Source organism: Papilio polytes, unplaced genomic scaffold (genome assembly GCF_000836215.1).
Source record: "Papilio polytes unplaced genomic scaffold, Ppol_1.0 DF821067.1, whole genome shotgun sequence".
NCBI classification, from domain to species: Eukaryota; Metazoa; Arthropoda; class Insecta; order Lepidoptera; family Papilionidae; genus Papilio; species Papilio polytes.
Genome location: NW_013528137.1, coordinates 2,362,895 through 2,382,411, shown reverse-complemented (window position 1 = coordinate 2,382,411; position 19,517 = coordinate 2,362,895). Strand labels below are relative to the sequence as shown.

Sequence of the window (19,517 nt, the reverse complement as noted above, 5' to 3'; positions counted from 1 at the left end):
ATTGAGAAATTCATTTATTTTAAAAATAGCATATTAAAAAGAAAGTAAAATAAAATGGTCTCAAGTACCCAGCTTTAACAGAAATATCACACTAATCGACTGTTGATAATTTTTCTTTTGTCTTTCCTTGATAATGAAAAACAAAGAGAATGACTACAATAATCTCAATATTTTTATAATTCTTAACAATGTTTTATCTTAATTTAACTTCTGATTATTGTTTCCAAATAATAGTCAATACAATGACATAACAATTTAAATGAAAAAAAAATACTCGTATTAAGTGCGCGGTTAAATACATTATATTATTAATTTTCGTGGATACGTTGTATTAAGGAAATAATACATACTGACAACCTTCTATGCAAAATAAATCCGTAACATTTCATAAATTTATGAGAAATTAAAATAATTAATATATAAATAAATAATGACAGCAGGTAACACTGCAAATGGATTCACACATCAGTCTATTAGAATATCAATTATATCTCTTTTTCTCAAATGAATTTTTACCCTTTAGATTATATCATCTATTCACGCGACTATATAAAAGCAATGAAATGGAATAAACAATTTAACGAATCTAAACAACAAGTATTATGAAGCATTTGATATTATGACAATAAAATATATTAAACATATGCAAGTTAAAAACTTCAATATTTGAAAACTATATTTTTTATCAAACTTACCAATAAATGTCATGAGGTCGTAATCACTTTAGATTGGACATGTAACATTTTTGTCAATCTTCAATTTGTTAACCACAAAGTGTACATAGTTCTTCATAAAATGGTAAACTTGGTACTGTTATTTGAATCTTAAATTTACAATGTTTTATAACGCAATATGGAATTGAGATAATTTTATCATTTCCTAATCATACTATCACAAAATCAGATGCCGGTAGCCTGTTTTTACATCGGGTCATCGATGGTACTTACTTTCATAGCGAAGTAATATATAGCGCGTGTAGCTAAGAAGAATGCGACCAGGAAAGCACCAACGTAAGCCACGTAGATGCCACCTCCGTGCACCTTGGCAGAGTTGTATGTTCCCAGAGTAACTCCAAGAGCAATCGCGAAGAATATAAAAGCGAGTACTGCGAAGATGGTGCCCCGCAGAGCCATGCGTGAGCCCACAGAAGATACCTTGCGGCAGTGGGGGCACCGCGCTGGTGCGTTCCTTAGACGTTGATACTGTAAACATATTTCGATATGTTGATTTATCACTTAAGCAACTAGTAGCTTGCTTTATAATAGTAAAAAACAATAAAGGTTAATTGGTATTGCAGCAAAAATTTCATTTCATATGAGAAATAAAACAACAAACACATACATTAAAGCATAATTACTAGAATGTTTTCAAAACAAAAGTATTGACATTTCTGGGTGTTTTGTATTAATAATACAAAATCCATTTCACTATGTGTTGATACAGAATTTTAAAAACAACTCACTGATCGAATTGAACATTTACAATATCAAACATCATTGAAATAAATTGTTCCAAGTCTATGGATACCATAAAATGTTTAAGTTTAAAAACCAACAACTATTGCTGTATAATATTTCAACAAGTTCCTTAAATGAAATGACAACTCATGTTTGTAATCAATCAGTTTGATTGCAGATGTTTATAAAACACATAAACATCAATACAATAACAAGCTTCTAGCATTTGATTTTTTCTGAAGGTTTAATGTCAGCTTATGTGTCTCCTCAAAAGGACTCTAAGTCTAAACTAAATTATACCACCACTGGGGGTAGTATTATATCATAGGCATATTATATACTTACCAAAAATGTATCCTGGCAATGTACACAAATGACTCGGCACATGCCAGGCAATGTTGACACTGGTGGGGTGACTGGAGATGGAGCGAGGTTGATGATCCTCTTGCAGTCAGGTCGGGGGCACGCAATCCGCTGCGATGACGACTTGCAAATCAACAGGCAGTTGCAAGGACAACGCACATACTTCTTGCCCGGAGGGGCATTCCTTATTGGCTGAAATGAGTAATTAGTAGATAAGACAAGTAATAAATGTAAAATACTTACTTTAATATTGATGTTTAAATTATTTATTTTCTGTTTTTAAATAAAAGAAAGCAATTTCAAAGGAAAATAATAAATCCAACCTTTAGATCGAAATTTTATAATAATAAACATAAATGACAAAGTCAACCTCTGCCTACCCTATTAAGTTTTGTAAATCTCTAAATTTGAATGATATATTCTACAATCTAGTGTTTTTCTAACTATTTATTGGAAATACTGTGTAGATATTTTTTATTAAATACAACAAAGTTGAGTAGCAGATAACAAATGACTCATAACAGTGTACAAAGCCACACTTTCTTAATAACAATGTAACATACACTTTACATTTTCAACATATTAATTACATGATAACCAACTCTTGTAAATAATAAACTAACTGTTTAAATAAAAAATATCATTCTAATTTGTCAAAATTAGTCGGAATGAAAGAATTAAGGTCTAAAAATTAACATCCTTTAATTTGTGATTACTCGGACAATAAAACAAAGGACATATTGTACTCAAAACAAATGTAAGAAGGTTAGTAGTAATCATATATATTTTCTGTTTCGGTTCCAATTAGTATAATGCAACATGGTCTTGACGACATTAGCAATAAATTATAACAGTCTTACTTTTGCTGTATTCAAATCTTACAATGTGCAGGAGCTACGGTTATTATGTCAGGTTATATCGCAGGTTATTCGATGATATAATGTTTGTGACTCAATTTTCTAATGCATAATCATGTCTTACCGTAGCTTCATGACACACAGAACATTTTACAACATGCTGTTCCCTTTTTCCCGAGATATCTATCATCGACTGGCATACGCGGCAAGTCACCATAGGCATTCCAGCCTGTTGATACGGTGGTGGAAGTTCGTCCGGCCCGATGGGAGAGATTGTGCTTACATTGACTTCCTCTGTTGAATAAGGTAAAAATTACGTGGTACATAAACGTAATTAAACTACAAAACGTAACAATCGAACTCGACGTTGCACAACTCGACGTTCAACCAAGCTAGACAATCTTCATTATAATTTTAGTAGGCATTGTTTAACAATAAAAATACTAGAAAATAGTTGAATCATCAGCTGTCAAAAATACTAAAATTACTTACCATCCCTTAAAAGCGGCTGGTTTTCGCTTTGTCCGTCCCCCATCGTAGAACACGAAAATTTTAATAACTCAATATGTAAATATCTTTACGTGAACAAGGAATTCTTTTGACGAAAATTGTCATACCAGTTTACTTCGATTATGCACAAAAAAACAAAAACATCAAATTGACTAGCTCTGTGGTTTTCATAGACAAAAGAATAAGAAAAAAATAAGAAGTTTTTTTCTGAGATTAACATCAAATTACTGAAATACCTATTATTATTTAACATCAACGAACAGTCTTATTGCTTTTTCTTTGTTTTTTATAAAGGAATGGTGTTCGTTAATATAAATGAAATCTATGAAACAGACTTTTATACATTTTTAGTTGGTCTGTGATAGCACTTGTCAACAAAAGCACGTGGCAGTTGACAGTTACAGTGACGTATATCTTATGCGGTCTGTTTAATATTTTGAAATATAATTGAATTCATATACTTTTCCAAAATACTCACCATGTGTGTGAACTAAAACTGTGAAAAAATACTTATTTACATAATACGGAAACTTATAAAATGGCATGTAAACTACATAGAGTGCGTTACTATAATCCAAAGCCGGAACCGATAAATTGTGTTTCGTTTAATAAAGCTAATAAAACACTTGCTGTAGCAAGGTTTGTTACCGTCTCAAAATTAAATACTAATAAGGAATTGTATTGTCTGTTACTAATTTAATTTCTTACAGGTCTGACGCCTCTATAGAGATTTGGGATTTGAATTACGCCCCTTACTTAGTGAAACTTATTCCCGGTGCAGAAAACGCATCAGTAGAAGCACTGGGATGGGTTAACGATAGATTGTTATCAACTGGGCTTGGTGGAGCGTTGTTGGAATGGGATGTAAACACTTTGAGTGTTAAAAACACAGTGATCCTAACAGGGTACGCTGCGTGGTGCCTTGACGTCGATCCAAACAATACTTTAATAGCCGTTGGTACAGAGCAAGGTTATATTAACCTCTACAGTGTTGAATATGATGACATTGTATATAAGAAGCTATTTGATAAGCAAGAAGGTAGAATTATGTGCTGTAAATTTGATAAAACTGGAAAAGTTTTGGTAACAGGTAAATTTTCATTACTGCATTTTAATCAAGTTAAAAGATGAATTTAAATGTATCATCTGATTAATGTTTTATTTTAGGATCTATTAATACAATAAGAGTATGGAATGTAGAAACAGGGCATGCAACTTGCCGTATTTCTGTCAGTAGACGTGGGAATGAGATGATAGTATGGTGCCTGGCAGTGCTTTCAGATAATGTTGTTGTATCCGGAGACAGTCAAGGCAGGCTGACATTTTGGGACAGTGTCCTTGGGGATCAGGTATATTAAATAAACATAATGTATATAAGTTATAAAGGCTCCTGCTTTAAAATTACCTAAGTCATTGGCTAGCAAATGCCTTTGGGCATGGTCTTTGATGTTCAAGAATTTTCTTTCAGATAGAGTCATACACCACACATAAGTCAAATATCCTATCAATAGTTGTGTCTGATGATGAAAAGAATTTATACTGCAGTGGAGTGGATCCTGTTATAATGAACTTTGTTAAAGTGAGCAAAGGCTCTGGTAAAATCACTGGTGCCCAGTGGGTGAAGAATGTACAGAGAAATATTCATGAACATCAAGTCAGGTAAAATACATGATACAGGTTACAATGTAGACACACTAACCATTTTAGCGGAGAAGTCCACATCTCTATTTGATCAGAATTCAAAAAGTAGCCTATGTGTTCTTCCACATTATGATCTGTAATGAAACCAAATTTTATCTAAATCTGTGAAACCATTCTGAAGATGTCTTCTACCAAACATTCATCCATCTAAATGTTTTAATATCAGTAAGATGTTCTTATTTAGTTGTGAAATCTTTAATGAAAGTTTTGTTTAGAAACACCTGTAAAGTATTATTGTCTTTTTCTAGAGCATTAGTATTGAATGGAGACAAGCTGATATCAGTGGGAGCTGATGGATATCTGACATTATCCAGCTATCCACCGAAGTGGGTGATGAGGATACCACCAATGATTCCTGCTGTCAGATCAGCAGTTTCTGGAAAGAATAAGCTGTTGTTATTAAGGTAAGGGACATTTTATAGTACAAGGCTAGAAAAAAAAAACTTCTTAATGTATCAGCCAGTGCCCATGTTAGAGTCGGACAAGGTTGGTTGAACACCCACAAGTACATAATACATACATAACCACCAACAAGTGTGATGCATAGGCATGGCATTTACCCATGTTAAAAAATATAAAAAAAAACACCCACATTGCTGGACACAAAGATGTTCTTCTTTTTTCATATGGCAGCAAATTATTAAGAGTATGAATATTTTTCAGATATTCCAATCACTTAGAAGTATGGAAACTAGGCACATATGGAACTAATGAAAACGGAAATGTAATTATAACTGATGTTCAGTCACAACAAAATGTTGATAAAGAAAATGACAACACTCATCTAGAACAGGACACAGCAATATTAGATTATAAGAAAGGCAATAAATCATCGGGAACACAAAAGTTGAAAATAACCGATAAGCCTGTGAAGTTAATTTCAGTGAAAAGTAAGAAGAACAAACAGATAGTGAGTTGTGCTCTGTCACCGGACGGCCAGTTCGTCGCTTATTCTACTGACAGTGATGTGCGAATGCTTAAACTAGAAACAGTAAGTAATTATTGTAAAACTACTGCTGAATGACTTCTCAGTCATTGCTAATATTAAGGTCAAAATCGATATTGAAATTATCTTTAAAGCAAGTCAAATTATCAAAGTTCATCCCATACAAATATTGTTATACAAGATTTTCTTAGGGCTTTGCACTCTTGTGCTCTTTCCATCCAATCAATGCTACATCATAATTTATCTTCTTAAATCTTTACTACACATTAATTACTTATTTTTTTCAGGAGGATGAGAGTAATATATCATTGACAAAGATGTTAATCAGTGGGCTATCGTCAATGTGTGACCGCATGGTCTTCAGTGAGGACTCGCAGACTTTGCTGGTGCATTCTCGGGGAGAGCTCAAAGTTCTGCATGTTGATGCGCAAGCTGGAGCCACTGTTGTACAAATTATACCAACTGATAAATGTAAGTAAATTTTTATATATTCTTATTGTTGCTAGTACCATGGACCATTAGGAAGACAAATAGGAATCCCTGACTACCCATTTGTGTTATAGGCGTGTGTTATATTGTATGTTTGTAATTTTACTTTCAAACTCAATGTTTAATTGTAACTGAAAGCATTCTTTAATGTAATTTTCTTATTAAAAATAAATCTATGTTCTAAATCTACACTATCATTAAGCTATTACAATAGCAATTACTATGAAAATTGAAGTCCAAAGTAAATTAGAGATGAAGTAACATGTTTTTGAGTAAAAATAAATAAATACAAATATAATTTTTTTGGTACAAGTCAAGTAACGGATCATAGAATAATGCGCGTATAATTAAAGGAACAACAAAAGTGTACCTATGTGTTCTTCCAGACTATCCTACATATATACCAAATTTTATTGAAACCCGTTCAGCCGTTTAGTCTACAAACTCTATCATTCCAAACTTTCGCATTTATTGTTATGATGTATTAAATTTCAGATTTAAAAAGTAAAACAGCTTTACACTTACACGTGTGTGAGAAGACACGTTCGAATGTTAGGTACGTAGTGTTGAGCGACAGCGCGGGCGGGGTGGCGGTGTGGCGTGCGGGGTGCGCGGCGGGCGGGGCGGCGCGCGCGCGCAAGTACGACCACCACGCCACGCTGCCCGCCTACCGCTGCGTGCCCGCCGCACTCACTGTTGACACTGCTAACGAAACACTTATTATCGCTTACGTCGATCAAAAGGTAAGATTTCAATTAATATTCAATAATGCAATTTTGTCTCCTCTGTTGATTAAAGCTTCTTGAAATGATGGGGACATAAACCAGAAAGTGTTAAGATTGAATGTGGATGGCTACAAAGGAAGAGGAAGACCGAAGAAAGTATGGATGGATTGTGTGAAAGAGGATATGCTTATATGACGGCTGATAGAGATGTATGGAAGAGCAGCACATACTGTGACGACCCTCCGTAAGGGATAAGGGCAAGTGGATGATGATGTTGATTAAAGCTTCTACAAATGTCATGTCTATGGTCGCTTTGCTATTTTAGCCAATAACGATGGCAATTTGCCTGTTTATAACCTTAGACTTATAGAACGTGTAAATTGTAACATAAATTCTGAGGCAAAAGTTAATTAATTTATTTAGAACGAGCTGGTGCCCGCGACTTCGTCTGCGTGGTATTAGAAAACATACAAACTATATAAATTAAAAAAGCTACGTATCCCTCGGGAAGCGGACAATTCTCGGGGATGAAACTTATCCCATGTGTACACCAGACTTTATTTTATATCTGTGCCAAATTTCAATAAGATATGTTGAACCGTTGCAGAATGATCGAGTAAACATTAAAAAACTAAATTAATAAATCCCACGGGAACCGTAACTATTCCAAGGATACAAAGTAGCCTATGTGTTCTTCCAGACTATGCTCTAAACCTGTGCCAAATTTCCTGGAGATCCGTTCAGTCGTTTAGACTACAAACGCTAACAAACATCCATCCATCCATCTATCCATCCATCCATCCATCCACCCATCCATCCATCCATCCATCCATCCATCCATCTAAACTTTCGCATTTATAATATTAGTAAGATTAGTAAGATTAATTGATTTTAAAATATGGAATAATGTAATACTGAAATGTGCGTTTATCTTTGAAAAAATGAGGCATTTCTTGAGTGGTATGTCTATGGCGTTTGCTATCATCATCAAGCCCACGCGCTATTTTTGTCGATGTATAATATTTTAACCTATAAATAATGATTTCAGTTAGTAGAATACGATCTGTTGAATAAGAAGTTTAGTGAGTGGGGCAGCGCGGCGCAGTCGGCGCTGCCGGCGCAGTGGGCGGCGCGCCGCACGGCCGTCGCCTCCGTGTGCGCGCACCCCGCCGCCGACAAGCTCGTCTTTCAGGACGAAACATCGCTTTGGATCATGAATAAGAAACCTACGGTAATTATACTCCATTATTTTTTTGTAGGGCGGTCTCTTGCCGCCCCGTCGTTCTCCCCTGGCGTGGTGAAAAAAGCAGGAGTGGCAAACCTTTACGGCTCATTATCATTCTAAAGAAATATTTAATACGGACATAGACGTGTTACTAAATTATTTTGACTAATTATTGGGTACCTTTCTATAAATTCGATCAATTTGAGTTCGCACCTCGTATAATAACTATTTCATACTTTTTTCATAGTGTATATTTAATTTAATAATCAGTGACGTGCTCAAAGTAAACATGTTCGGAAAATTGGTTCCCCACCCCTGCAGTAGATTGAATCTTATATAATCTGTAATATTTACGTAGTAATTAAAAAAAAATCTTATATCTATGTTAAAGAGTACTCTTTTTTCCTTCCAGAATAACAACGAAGAGCCAAGTGTAAAAAAGAAATTCAATAAGAATGACTCCAGTATGAACCTTAAAATAATACCAATAAAGGTGAGAATCGAGATTACACTTATAGCTTGTAAGCTTTCGGTATTCATTTTTATAATAACTTGTTTGTTTATTGCAGTATTTAGCAGGATTTCATTGGATCGGTGACGACGAAGCGGTCACGTTGGAAATATTACCAGAGAACATAGTTTCTCAACTGCCACCTGCATTTGTTACTAAAAGACACAATATGGGATAATTATTTTTATGTTGTTTTAAACAAAATAGCATATATTTTTAAAAATAAAAATAATGTATAGTATTTCGTATTTTTTATTTATTACCAGCTTTCGCCCGCAACTCCATCCGCGTGAAATAAAAAACATACACCAATGCCAAACTGTATTGACATCGTTTAACAGTTTAGGATACAAACTAACAAACATCCATCCACCCAAACTTTCCCATTTATTATATTAGAAACATTAGTAAAATTCATTTTTAAATCGAAACAAAAAAAATATACTTAATTAAACGTAAGGTCAGTGTAAATTGAAAAAATTGTCCTGCAAGATAGAGACAAAAACTACAAGCAATTACCAGCAAAGTATCAAAGTTGCCATGGTCATTTAAATTCTGAACATGCAATGGTCATCTGAAAAAAATTAGGGAATGTAAACTTTAAAATAAAATTATTTACTGTCCTGTTACTAGTTTATCATAAGAAATCAAACTGCGTGACGGTAAGTTGTTGTGGTCGTGTCCACATCTCGTCGGTGACGTCAGAGCGCGCCGTTGGCAACTTGTAAGATATCGGATCGCCAATTCCTCCTCTGAAACAATCGATACATTTTGTAAAGCACAGTATTATGGTATTTTCACTATAACAATATTTTATTTTTTAATGTTTACTTTAACGAAAGTTTTAATAGTGAAGGAAAAATTGGGTTGTTCCTATCCGTCAATCTGCTCTGTCCCCTGATAGGGACAGAACGAATCCCCTTTTTAGCGACGACGAGACTGTTGAAACTTATTTTATTACTTAACGCTTAGTTTAAGCTTAATCAGTGTAAGCCTTCGAAAGAAAATTCCGAATTTATAATGAAGATTCACATTAATACGTATTCAAAATAAAGAAGTACCAATAGTTATTTTATTTGTCTAGTAAAGGAAAAACATTACCCTAAGAAAATCATAGTTTGTTTATATGGATCGTAGATCTGTCCCGGCGGCAGTGGCGGTCTCGTCGGGTAATTGCGTCCAATGTTTACTAGAGGTCCGTACCGATCTAATGGACATAGCGCCCGGCGGCCAATCATACCTGTAACAAGGAGTTGGTATACTAATGTAAGGAGTCCAGAGTAACCGAGAATAAAGATGTTTGAATGAAACCATAACGAAAGAGTTGATTCCAATCTTCTTAGTTCGAAACTACTCTTCTTAGTCTAAATAAATCGAATTAAAGTTAAATAAACGATTAATCAGCAATATGATATTAACCTGTCTTTTTCTTGACAGTGACCCAAAATAAATTGTTTGAACACTTAAGTGGATTAAGCAGAGTTCCCACGTAAAGGCCGTGGGTGTAAGTGGTCACTGGGTGTATTAAGTGACGCGTTGCCCGAATCCGTTAATTAATTAGTTTTGTTGATCATTAATCTTGACCTAAAGTGTTGTTACATTAATAATACAAACATAGACGAGTAATTGCATAAATAATACTATAAGGCGCTTAATATTTTTGTTTGTTTTGTATCGTTATTTTAAATAATGTTGCAAGTTTTTTTTTTGCAATTCAGTATCATTTTAGCAATGTAAATCTACCACTTATTAATTAAAGTACAGAATAATTATTCACATACTTTTATTTTATTGATATTTAAAAACCCGTGCTAATGACCTGAGGATGTGAGGGGCAGTGGCGTAGGACTTGGTTCGACGTGCACCGAGTGCTGCTCCACAGGCTTACAGCTGACCGTGCGCAGCGCCGCGCGGTACTCTTCAACACCCATGCCTGTTAAACACAAAAGACAGAAACATCACAGCGATTTGACATCTGCCTTGAACTATGAACTCGCACAAACAGGAAATATTTTTTGAAAATAATACAAATATAAGATGTTTAGATCCGCGGGGAGTTAGATCAGAACTCATGAAAAGGTTTAGCTAATGTTTTACCTATTTTTTGAGCTTCTTCTTCTTGTATTTCTCGCATCTGAGTGTAAAACCCCCATCGTTTGTTCCACAAACGTGCTGCATGCTTTGCTTTTTTGTTGACTGATGTTCTGTAAGATATAATTGAACGAAATGGTAAAATCCCAAATCAGTTTTTCCATTAATCCTAACATATTTTCGTGATTTTTCTTAGTATTAATACACACGATAGATCTATTGTTTGTCAAATACAAATGTTTGCTATTCTTGTTTTTTAGAGCATAGATAGAAGTGGATAAAGATATCAATTTCGTCCAAAGCTGTACAAATAGACTAATATTCGTTTAGCCCATTTATATAAACAAATAAACTACGATAGCAAAAAAGTAAATAAGTAAGTAAAACAACAATCGTATCTCTAAACTAAATACAAAATAAGTACAGATTTATAGTTTTTTAATGTAAAACTAAGCCTGCTATAAAAGTGACACTCTTTGCTCTCTAAATCATATGCAGTGTATCTTCGTAAATATCGAGCACTCAATGAAAAGCTAATCACGAATAAATTGTATATTTTGGATACATTACAGAATCCCTTGCGCTTTGACGGGATCAATGGAGGGCTCCCGACGACCGCCACCCACCGCAACTTGCCCTTGTCCGGTATTATCCATAATATTTCAATAAGATATCAAGCAACAAACTTATTAAATAACCTTTCAAGTAACCAAAGGAACATTATTGATCAAACTTTATCCAAGACAACAGTGTAACTTTTCTATTGACTACGAGGACAAAAACGTGCGGCGACTTTATACGTGTTGTATTATGTTATGAAAATGTTTGCAGTTTGAAAAGCATATTGTATTGCTTAAAGTCCAAGATCATGGGTGTAATTTTTTTTAAATGAGTTTCTATTTAATTTTAGTAAGAGGTTTATATTTTTAAATATTTGTATGTATAATAATGCAGTGAAAGAAGAGAAACAAAAAAATCACTTTAAAGGTTAAATTAATTAAAAAAATTAAAGGATAAATACTACAAAATATAAGCAAACAGTGCACATTGGTAATATAAATAAAATAAACTAAATGAAGCAAAAAATCAGACACAAACGATATTGTGCATATCAAAACAACTTTTAAAAACATAACTAACTTTAATAAATAAAATTGACAAAAGAGGAGTACATTAAAGTAAATGTCAAGGTTTCGTCAGTGCTGGTATTTGTAGCTATTATCAATTTAATTTATATCATATTCTTTTTAGATATTCATCTATTTCATATATTTCTAACATCTGTAATCTAATAAGTAAGATTATTATTCTTTACTTCATAAAGATTAAAATTGTAACTTTTCCAGCCTGACATTTTTAAAATTGATTTCAAGTTTCTCTGACGTATAAGAAACGAAAAAGAATTTGACGAGTAAGTTTGTATAACTTTGAGGTGAACTTGTGCCGACTTGGGAACTCGTCGTTACGCCTGACGCGGGCTCAGTTTTACAGTTTTATTTTCAAATCCTTCAAACGTCAGTAGACGATGTCACCCTCGACCTGGGTTTCGTAAGAAAATGTTATTGTGTTTAACTTGGTCAATTACGAAGATCAGCAAAGTGTTACTTGACACAGTGTGAGACTACTTAAATCACATAATTAGTAAATGTTTAAAAAATGTTTAAATGAATGGAAAAAAATGTTTAAATCTGAATTATTACTTTTTAGGTTATCAAGGAAGTATTACCTTTAAGATCAGTGTCGTGTTATAACCATGTAAAATTCGTTTACAAGCTGAAAGTAACAACTTTTGTAAATACTTTGTATGATAGAGTTCTCTTCAAAATTAAATCAACACCAAAACAAAGAAATAGATAACAAGATACGACCGTGTTCAGTTAACGGGAAAAATGTGTTTATTGATATACAGCTGGCCTATATAAATGTAGCTCGATGTCCTACTGCATGACCTAATTCTCCGTATGAAAGGAGCGGCGGCGGCGGCGGGCGGCGGCGGCTCTGAAATGTTGGGGGTCGGGAAATTTGCGCCGCTCCCGGCGTCTCGCGCCGGTGAATCACAATAGGGTTACACATACATTTTTTTTTGTTACATAAAACTATATCCTATCAAATTTTATATGAATATATGTAGATGTTTTTAGAACTTCAATTACTATTTTCGCGTTATAGTAAAATCTCCATCGTTTTTTTTATTTTAATTCCTCCCCATCGGTTGAAATCATGTGGAAATAGAGAGATTTTCCAATGCCTTGAACATTAATAAAATATTTTTTTGAAAACGCAATATCGTAAGCATTCTAGCGCAAGAACGATTTTAACTTGTGGTTTTATCCGAGCATTAATTAATGCAGCAATTGACTCTGCCGCTTCAGAAAGTTTTTATAAGCGTATTCTTTTTATATTAAAACTTATTAACTAACTAAGCGGAGAGTGCGTTTTCCGTTTAATAAAAAGGTCTATTACATCTAAAATGTAAGGAAATCTGAGTCTGAAATGGAACATAGTAGTAATTATACAAATTACTAATTGTAGCCCGCAACTATGTACACGCGTAATTTAAAAGAATCTTAATATTGGTTTTAGAATTACAATTATTTTCACTACTTAGCACCAAGTGATTTTTGTTCAATGATATAAACCAGTAGGCAAATTATTTTTTGTGGAATGTTAAAAAAATAATTTGACCAAATCATATCATTAAATTAACTGTATTAAAGGTAAAGAAAAATAAGAAGTTATTGGTTTGCCAACCCTAGCTCGTTAGCTGCCTACACCTTTTCCGTACGCCCCCACGTCTAGACTTTACAGTATTACAGTGTATTGTATAGGCAGTCAATACAAATTCACACGCATCCACGTGCCCGCGTTTCGTCCGTTCAGACCAGAATTTCACTTAATTGAAAACTCAATGCTCAATGATTCAATGTCCCAGTTAAATGTTGTGTTCATTTCCGACAAAGTACTTAAGCATAATAAAGACAGTAGTTACTAAGATTAAAATTCTTCGTTAAGCTCAGTAGGAACTAACTTGAAAGAAAAAACACTTAAAAAGTTATATGTGTATGAAAATAAATTTTTATCGATGTAGTATTTTTAAAACCTTTTGTGGCAGTGATAGGTTCCCAATGCCCAGGTGTCGGGATTTCCACGGGGCCTCGGGCGTGGGTGTCGCTGTGCGGGGGTGCAGCGATGGGTGCGCGGGGTGCGGGGATTGGTCTAGACGGCCACCATTAGCCACCGGGCGGGCTGATGTCTGCGGCCCATTGCGTCGCTAATTAATGACAACATCAATATCTATGGTGGCTTGTCCCTTCCCATACTTCCGGGATTTCATTCGTCGACGGTAACTTACTTAATAGTAAATAATAATAGTAATACGTACTTAATTATTTGCATAAATTACTTTTCGCTAAGTAATTTGCTGTGATTCATACTAAACGTCTAACATAACATTTTTAACCACAAAATGTTTAATGGTTATGAGCAGATAGAACAATAATAAATGTGAACATTAAATATCATATGCTTTATTATAAATACGCCACATTGCTGAATTTAATAAAATGTTATTTGAAATACGCAAAAGTTTTACTTAGCGTAATAATAGTGTTCGTCGAAACACGTACTGTTAACTTAATGTTAAGATACGTGCTTATTGTACCGTATCGGCGCACTTTCACAATACGAGCTCCGCCGCCGCCGCCGGCCGCCGCGCCAGTGCATTTGTAAGGTAGCTGAGAGGCCTTCATCTCACCTCCAGACGTTTCTCAGGCCTTGTCTGTTGTCCTCTGACAGCGCGCGCTGTCTAGACTGGCCTAGACTATAATACAAACACCGAATGCCGCCGCCGCCACGCCGTGACGTCACTCCGTTCACAAAGGGAGCTAGACTGCCTTCTGATCGCTACTTCATATCAATTCAAAACGATTATTATAAAAACAATAGCATGGAATGAATATTGAAAAGTAACTTTTATAAAAGATAACAAAAGGGCGAATTCGTTTATTATTTATTGTTTGTGTATTTAACATTCTATTTATTGCTCGTAATTCGGCATTCAAGCTACTAACACGTAGGTACTCAGGTATTGAGGTATTTTATACGAATAGTTTAAAAGTTTGAAAGGTAGTTTGAGTGTAAACGACCTTTAAGCAAACCGTTAAAGTCTGTCTGCAGTCTTTATCAATGCAGTAAGAGTATAAAACGAAGGTGGAATGTAATATACGAGGATAAGTAGTGCGCCGTGTGACCGCGCGACAAGCGCAATGCAAGTGCACCGCTCACCAGTCTTGAGCTCGGCACGCGCGCACCGCACTTCTTCGTCTAGACGAATTGCATTATGCTAATTTATATACTAAGACGCGCAAACAGAAACTTTTAAACCTGTATGTTTATTTGCTTCTATCACTTTATTGCATAATAATATGAAAGTCGTAATAAGATAATGTTTAAACACATTAGAGTTTAAAGTTAACTGCGACACTTGAAGTATACGGGTTACTGAGAGTCCCTTGTTTTAATTATTAGTTACGAGAAATTTACTTTTTTGTTAAATTGAGATAAGGAGTACTCATGTACTCTATTCATAAAGAGCTTAACTAATTGCTCGCTTTCCGGAATTTAATTAAAAGAAAAAACAAACTTTTGTGTGACAATTTGATATACCAGACATATGTGACTGATGAACAATTTTAATATTTATTAAGATAGAATAATTAATTATTCATCGCTATTGAGTTGAAACTTAATTCGAATATACATTAAATGTAATTGTTTGTATATGTAGAAACACGTGTGCACGAAAATTTTTACGAGTGTGCGGTTATATCAGCGAAGAGACAAGCCGTGAAGACGGTTTATGACCAGTCTTCAGTTAATGGCACGATAATTTCGCGCCTAAGACATTTAAGTATGATCGTTAATAGTCCGTGTTGCAATACTGTCTGCATCACCGTCTAGACTGATACTTTGAGATCAGATGTCTGCAACCTTTTATTTAAGTTAACTTTTTTATATTCTTTTACTGGCGGTAGCGATTAATAATGAAATAATGTTTATAAACTTCTGTATCTGCAAAAATCAAAATAATTACACATGCTCTGAACCTTTCTGTAAGGAAGTCTAAGGGACTAACACTAAAAGAGTACATCGGAACGCTGTGAGGTCATGTATCGACTGAGTTTACGCAATAGATAATTACGCTGTAACTACACTTTTTTGTCTTAATAAGAAACATTTAGGTATCTGAATAAATATTATCTCTTAAATATGCCGACGTTTCTACATTGTTAAAGTCACTTTGAACAGGTTTGGAACCACTGACGCAGACAATCTCGGCCGCTACACAATGCTTTCGATAATTAAACGTAACGGTAGCGCTGCTGCAAATCAATTTGGCTTGTCTTGATCGGCGTAACGCATTGTCTAATAGAGTCGAGCCACGGTACCGACACCGGCGCGGCGCAGACGGTCAATGGTTTTTTCTGATTTTATTGACTATTAACTTTTTTGTTTCGCTTCGACACGACGAGTACGACGCTTCTGGTTGGATCCCAGGATCTTTATGAGTGTGTTCTTATATTTTTCAGAGCATTTTTAACAGAACATCGTATGAAATGTTAGTAAGTAAACAGGTTATGAATAAACTTAAAATACACGGTAGTAATTAACAAATCTACAGTCATAGTTATTTTAGTAGATGTTTACAAGCATAGATAAAAGTTTTGTGTACATGCGATCGGTTGTAGCCTAAATAAAAAGCGATTACAGCAGGACACTTCAAGTTTTTACTATGTCAGTGGCTCAGAGCGAGGCGGTACGGGGCGCGGGGTCGCGGGAGGCGTCAGTGCGAGGGGCAAGGGACCCCACGCGTCGCGACGTCCTATTTTTTGCGGCGCAGCAGATTGCCGTAATCGCGCGCAGACGACGCGCCAACCGTTAGTTACGGCCGCACCACTTTAAACCTCATCCATTTTAATTTAACAAAAGTGCCGGCCGATAGCGCGGAGGAAGGACTCATTTCCGTCTGCCGCTGCCGTCTGACTCACTTCTATCTCCCCTGATACCCTTTCGGTAGTTCTTTATTGCCCACCGATCATCAAATGTGACGAAGATTCAATATTATTTCGGTAACAGATTTTTGTTAGAAAAATGTAGTTTTACTTACAATGAATCTGTACCTTTCACTATACGATTAAAATTATTCTTCAAAGAGTTGTGCTAAACACATCCTACCCCACGCGTATGTAGCATAGAGTAACACACTGTTTTACGCACATTATGTCGAAACTGATTTATTTTTATTATTACATAAGTAGTAAACCTTCTAGATATAACTACTTAGGATAATTTGGAGTCTGATTTGAAATTCCTCAAAGTATTAACAAAGTGAAACTTATTAATTATCGTAGGCATGTTTGAAACAAAAATAGATTTCATTAAAACTACGTTATAAGGAATACTTCGAAAAAATATTTTTAAAAACTTTCCAGATATTGTTTTAAGTTTTATTACTTGTAAAGCAACTTAGAAGTCGTAAAAGCAAAATTAGCCGAAAACATTTTACGTAAGTTCGAACATTCCTAACTTTTTTAAGAAGCCACAAAAAATAACACGTTGCTTCCAAAGTTTTTACTTAGTGGAGTATTTCTATGAAACATTTTAAGAATATTGAAAGTTACGTTGACGGACAAAAGATATTTGATCCGACGAGCATAAGTAGGTCAAATTTATGATAGCCCAATAGCACCCTACTTTTATTACATGGACATAGAAAATAATGTAAAAGATGGGCGCTAGTGAGTTGTAATATTTTAGTTCCACTTCTGATCACCAGGTCACATAACTTGTCGGTCTATAATCTTACTAATCTTACTTTTACTAACATTACAAATACGAAAATTAAGATGGGTGGTTGTCAGTTAGAGTTTGTAGCCTAAACGGCTGAAAGGATCGGAATGAAATTTGGCATAGAGCATAGTCTGGAAGAACACATAAGGTACTTACTTTTGTTTTTTAATACCACACGGACGGAGTCGCAGGTGAAAACTAGTACCTAATATTCTTCAGGTCGAAATGACAAAGATGAAAAACTATTCTATCACTGTCTCTTCCTAGCCTGTATACCAAATGGTAGTGGGGTCAGCTTTCTTTGTCGATCTCCTCCACGCCGTCAATTTTAAAAATAATCAATGAAAATAATGGAAAAGTTTAGGTTAGTTAAAAATAAACTAACATCGACTAGAAGATATGCGTATGTTTGTACCTACTTTTAGATACATAAGCTGAACACTGTTGGCCCTAACCCAAAACGTCTCGTCAAAATAAAAACATCTTAATGTGACATTTATTTAATGTATACTGTACTGAAATATATTAAAGTACACAGAATATTTTGTAATAGCAAGACAGAGAGAATACATACACTCAAATGTTCAAGAGAACAAATATGGTTTTATTAAAATGAGACAACGAGTTGTTAAAAGAAATGCTTTATGTGTTTTAATTAACATTTATTGAAAAGACGTCATTTAATGTAGACTTAATGAATAGAAGTTGTAATGGTACGGCTAAGTAAACACAATGCACCCATTTCGTGCTTGATTAAAATAATATAAAATAATAAAGACTTAGTACTCAGTCTTTGTTTTCAAAACTGAATCTCGCAAAGAACCATTTTAATTTATACGATGAAGCTAAACATGCAATGTTGTTTTTATGTTATTTATTATTATTTTATCGTTTATTTTACTTTAATAAAATTGACACAGTAGTAAAGTTGACGTTATCTTTTCTGTGGTAATTAAAATTTGAAATGTGTTTTTGTATATGATAAGGTGGCAAACGAGCAAGAGGCCACCTGAATTTGAAAATAGAATTTACTACCCATAGACATCCGCAATTACAGATGTCTTGATTGGTTCTTTATTAAAAAATTTCACTACTATAAAAATTCCGTACCGAATAAATTCTTCTTTCTTCTCTATTGAATAAAACTCACAAGTGTATTAACTCTATTCTATTTAGAATTATCTATAGTAGTTATAATAATTTGGACTTTTTACAAAAAAACTCGTTCTGATGATTAAAACTAAAATAGCAGATGGTATTTTGTTTAATCTTGATAATTGCATTGTCAGTTGAATCACGCACCTGTACTATAAATAAGGGTCACAAAGTGAGTCATGTATTTAGTAGGCAGGGGACAATGAGGGCGAAACATTTGAGTCGGGTAATTGTTATTTGATGCGCGCTTACGTAACCGATGGTAACGGACGGTGCTGTGGTTAGTTACGCCGTGTCCCCTTACACAATGCCGCCTGGCGCTAAGGTGACCAATAATCAAAGGATAACATTAGAAGAAAAAAAATGTTTACAATGAAACACATAACGATCGATAGAATTTTTTCGGAAAATTTGTAAATTTATCGATTTTTAGAGAATGTGGATTTTTGTATTTTAAATAGAAAAGGTTATTTTTGTTTAAGATATATCTAGATGTTTTAAAACTTAAGAACACGATATCTATAAAAGTTAATATCTTCTCGATGATCAATATCAACCGATTTAAGAAATACAATAGTCCTGATAAAACAGAAATGAATCGTGGTGTTTTAGTGTGAGGTCATACGGCGCGTCGATCA

General features: G+C 34.5%; 3 protein-coding genes across 3 annotated transcripts in view; 1 reads left to right on the top strand and 2 right to left on the bottom strand.

Annotated features, from left to right (window-relative positions):
• Window positions 1-6: 6 nt before the first annotated feature.
• Window positions 7-3,331, bottom strand: LOC106109686 (transmembrane protein 55B-A). Its single transcript, XM_013291272.1, has 4 exons — window positions 3,170-3,331; window positions 2,802-2,971; window positions 1,803-2,012; window positions 7-1,202 (listed from the first exon to the last, which is right to left on the bottom strand). Exons 1-4 carry the CDS (start codon window positions 3,210-3,212, stop codon window positions 921-923), a joined length of 705 nt encoding a protein of 234 aa, XP_013146726.1. The 5' UTR covers window positions 3,213-3,331; the 3' UTR covers window positions 7-920.
• Window positions 3,332-3,569: 238 nt separating this feature from the next.
• LOC106109845 (cirhin) lies at window positions 3,570-9,025 on the top strand. Its single transcript, XM_013291481.1, has 11 exons — window positions 3,570-3,826; window positions 3,898-4,277; window positions 4,355-4,536; window positions 4,656-4,846; window positions 5,137-5,292; window positions 5,552-5,879; window positions 6,122-6,305; window positions 6,819-7,066; window positions 8,097-8,279; window positions 8,686-8,766; window positions 8,843-9,025. The coding sequence occupies exons 1-11, from the start codon at window positions 3,726-3,728 to the stop codon at window positions 8,960-8,962; spliced, it is 2,154 nt and encodes a 717-aa protein (XP_013146935.1). The 5' UTR covers window positions 3,570-3,725; the 3' UTR covers window positions 8,963-9,025.
• A 232-nt stretch (window positions 9,026-9,257) lies between these two features.
• The window catches only part of LOC106109828, a 55,320-nt gene continuing 45,060 nt past the window's right edge, over window positions 9,258-19,517 (bottom strand). The window contains exons 2-5 of the mRNA XM_013291452.1: window positions 10,882-10,988; window positions 10,604-10,717; window positions 9,886-10,024; window positions 9,258-9,536 (exon numbers count right to left, since the gene is read on the bottom strand). Of these exons, the coding sequence (XP_013146906.1) occupies window positions 9,422-9,536; window positions 9,886-10,024; window positions 10,604-10,717; window positions 10,882-10,988 (475 nt within the window). The 3' untranslated portion in view covers window positions 9,258-9,421. The remainder of the gene's footprint in view (window positions 9,537-9,885; window positions 10,025-10,603; window positions 10,718-10,881; window positions 10,989-19,517) is intronic.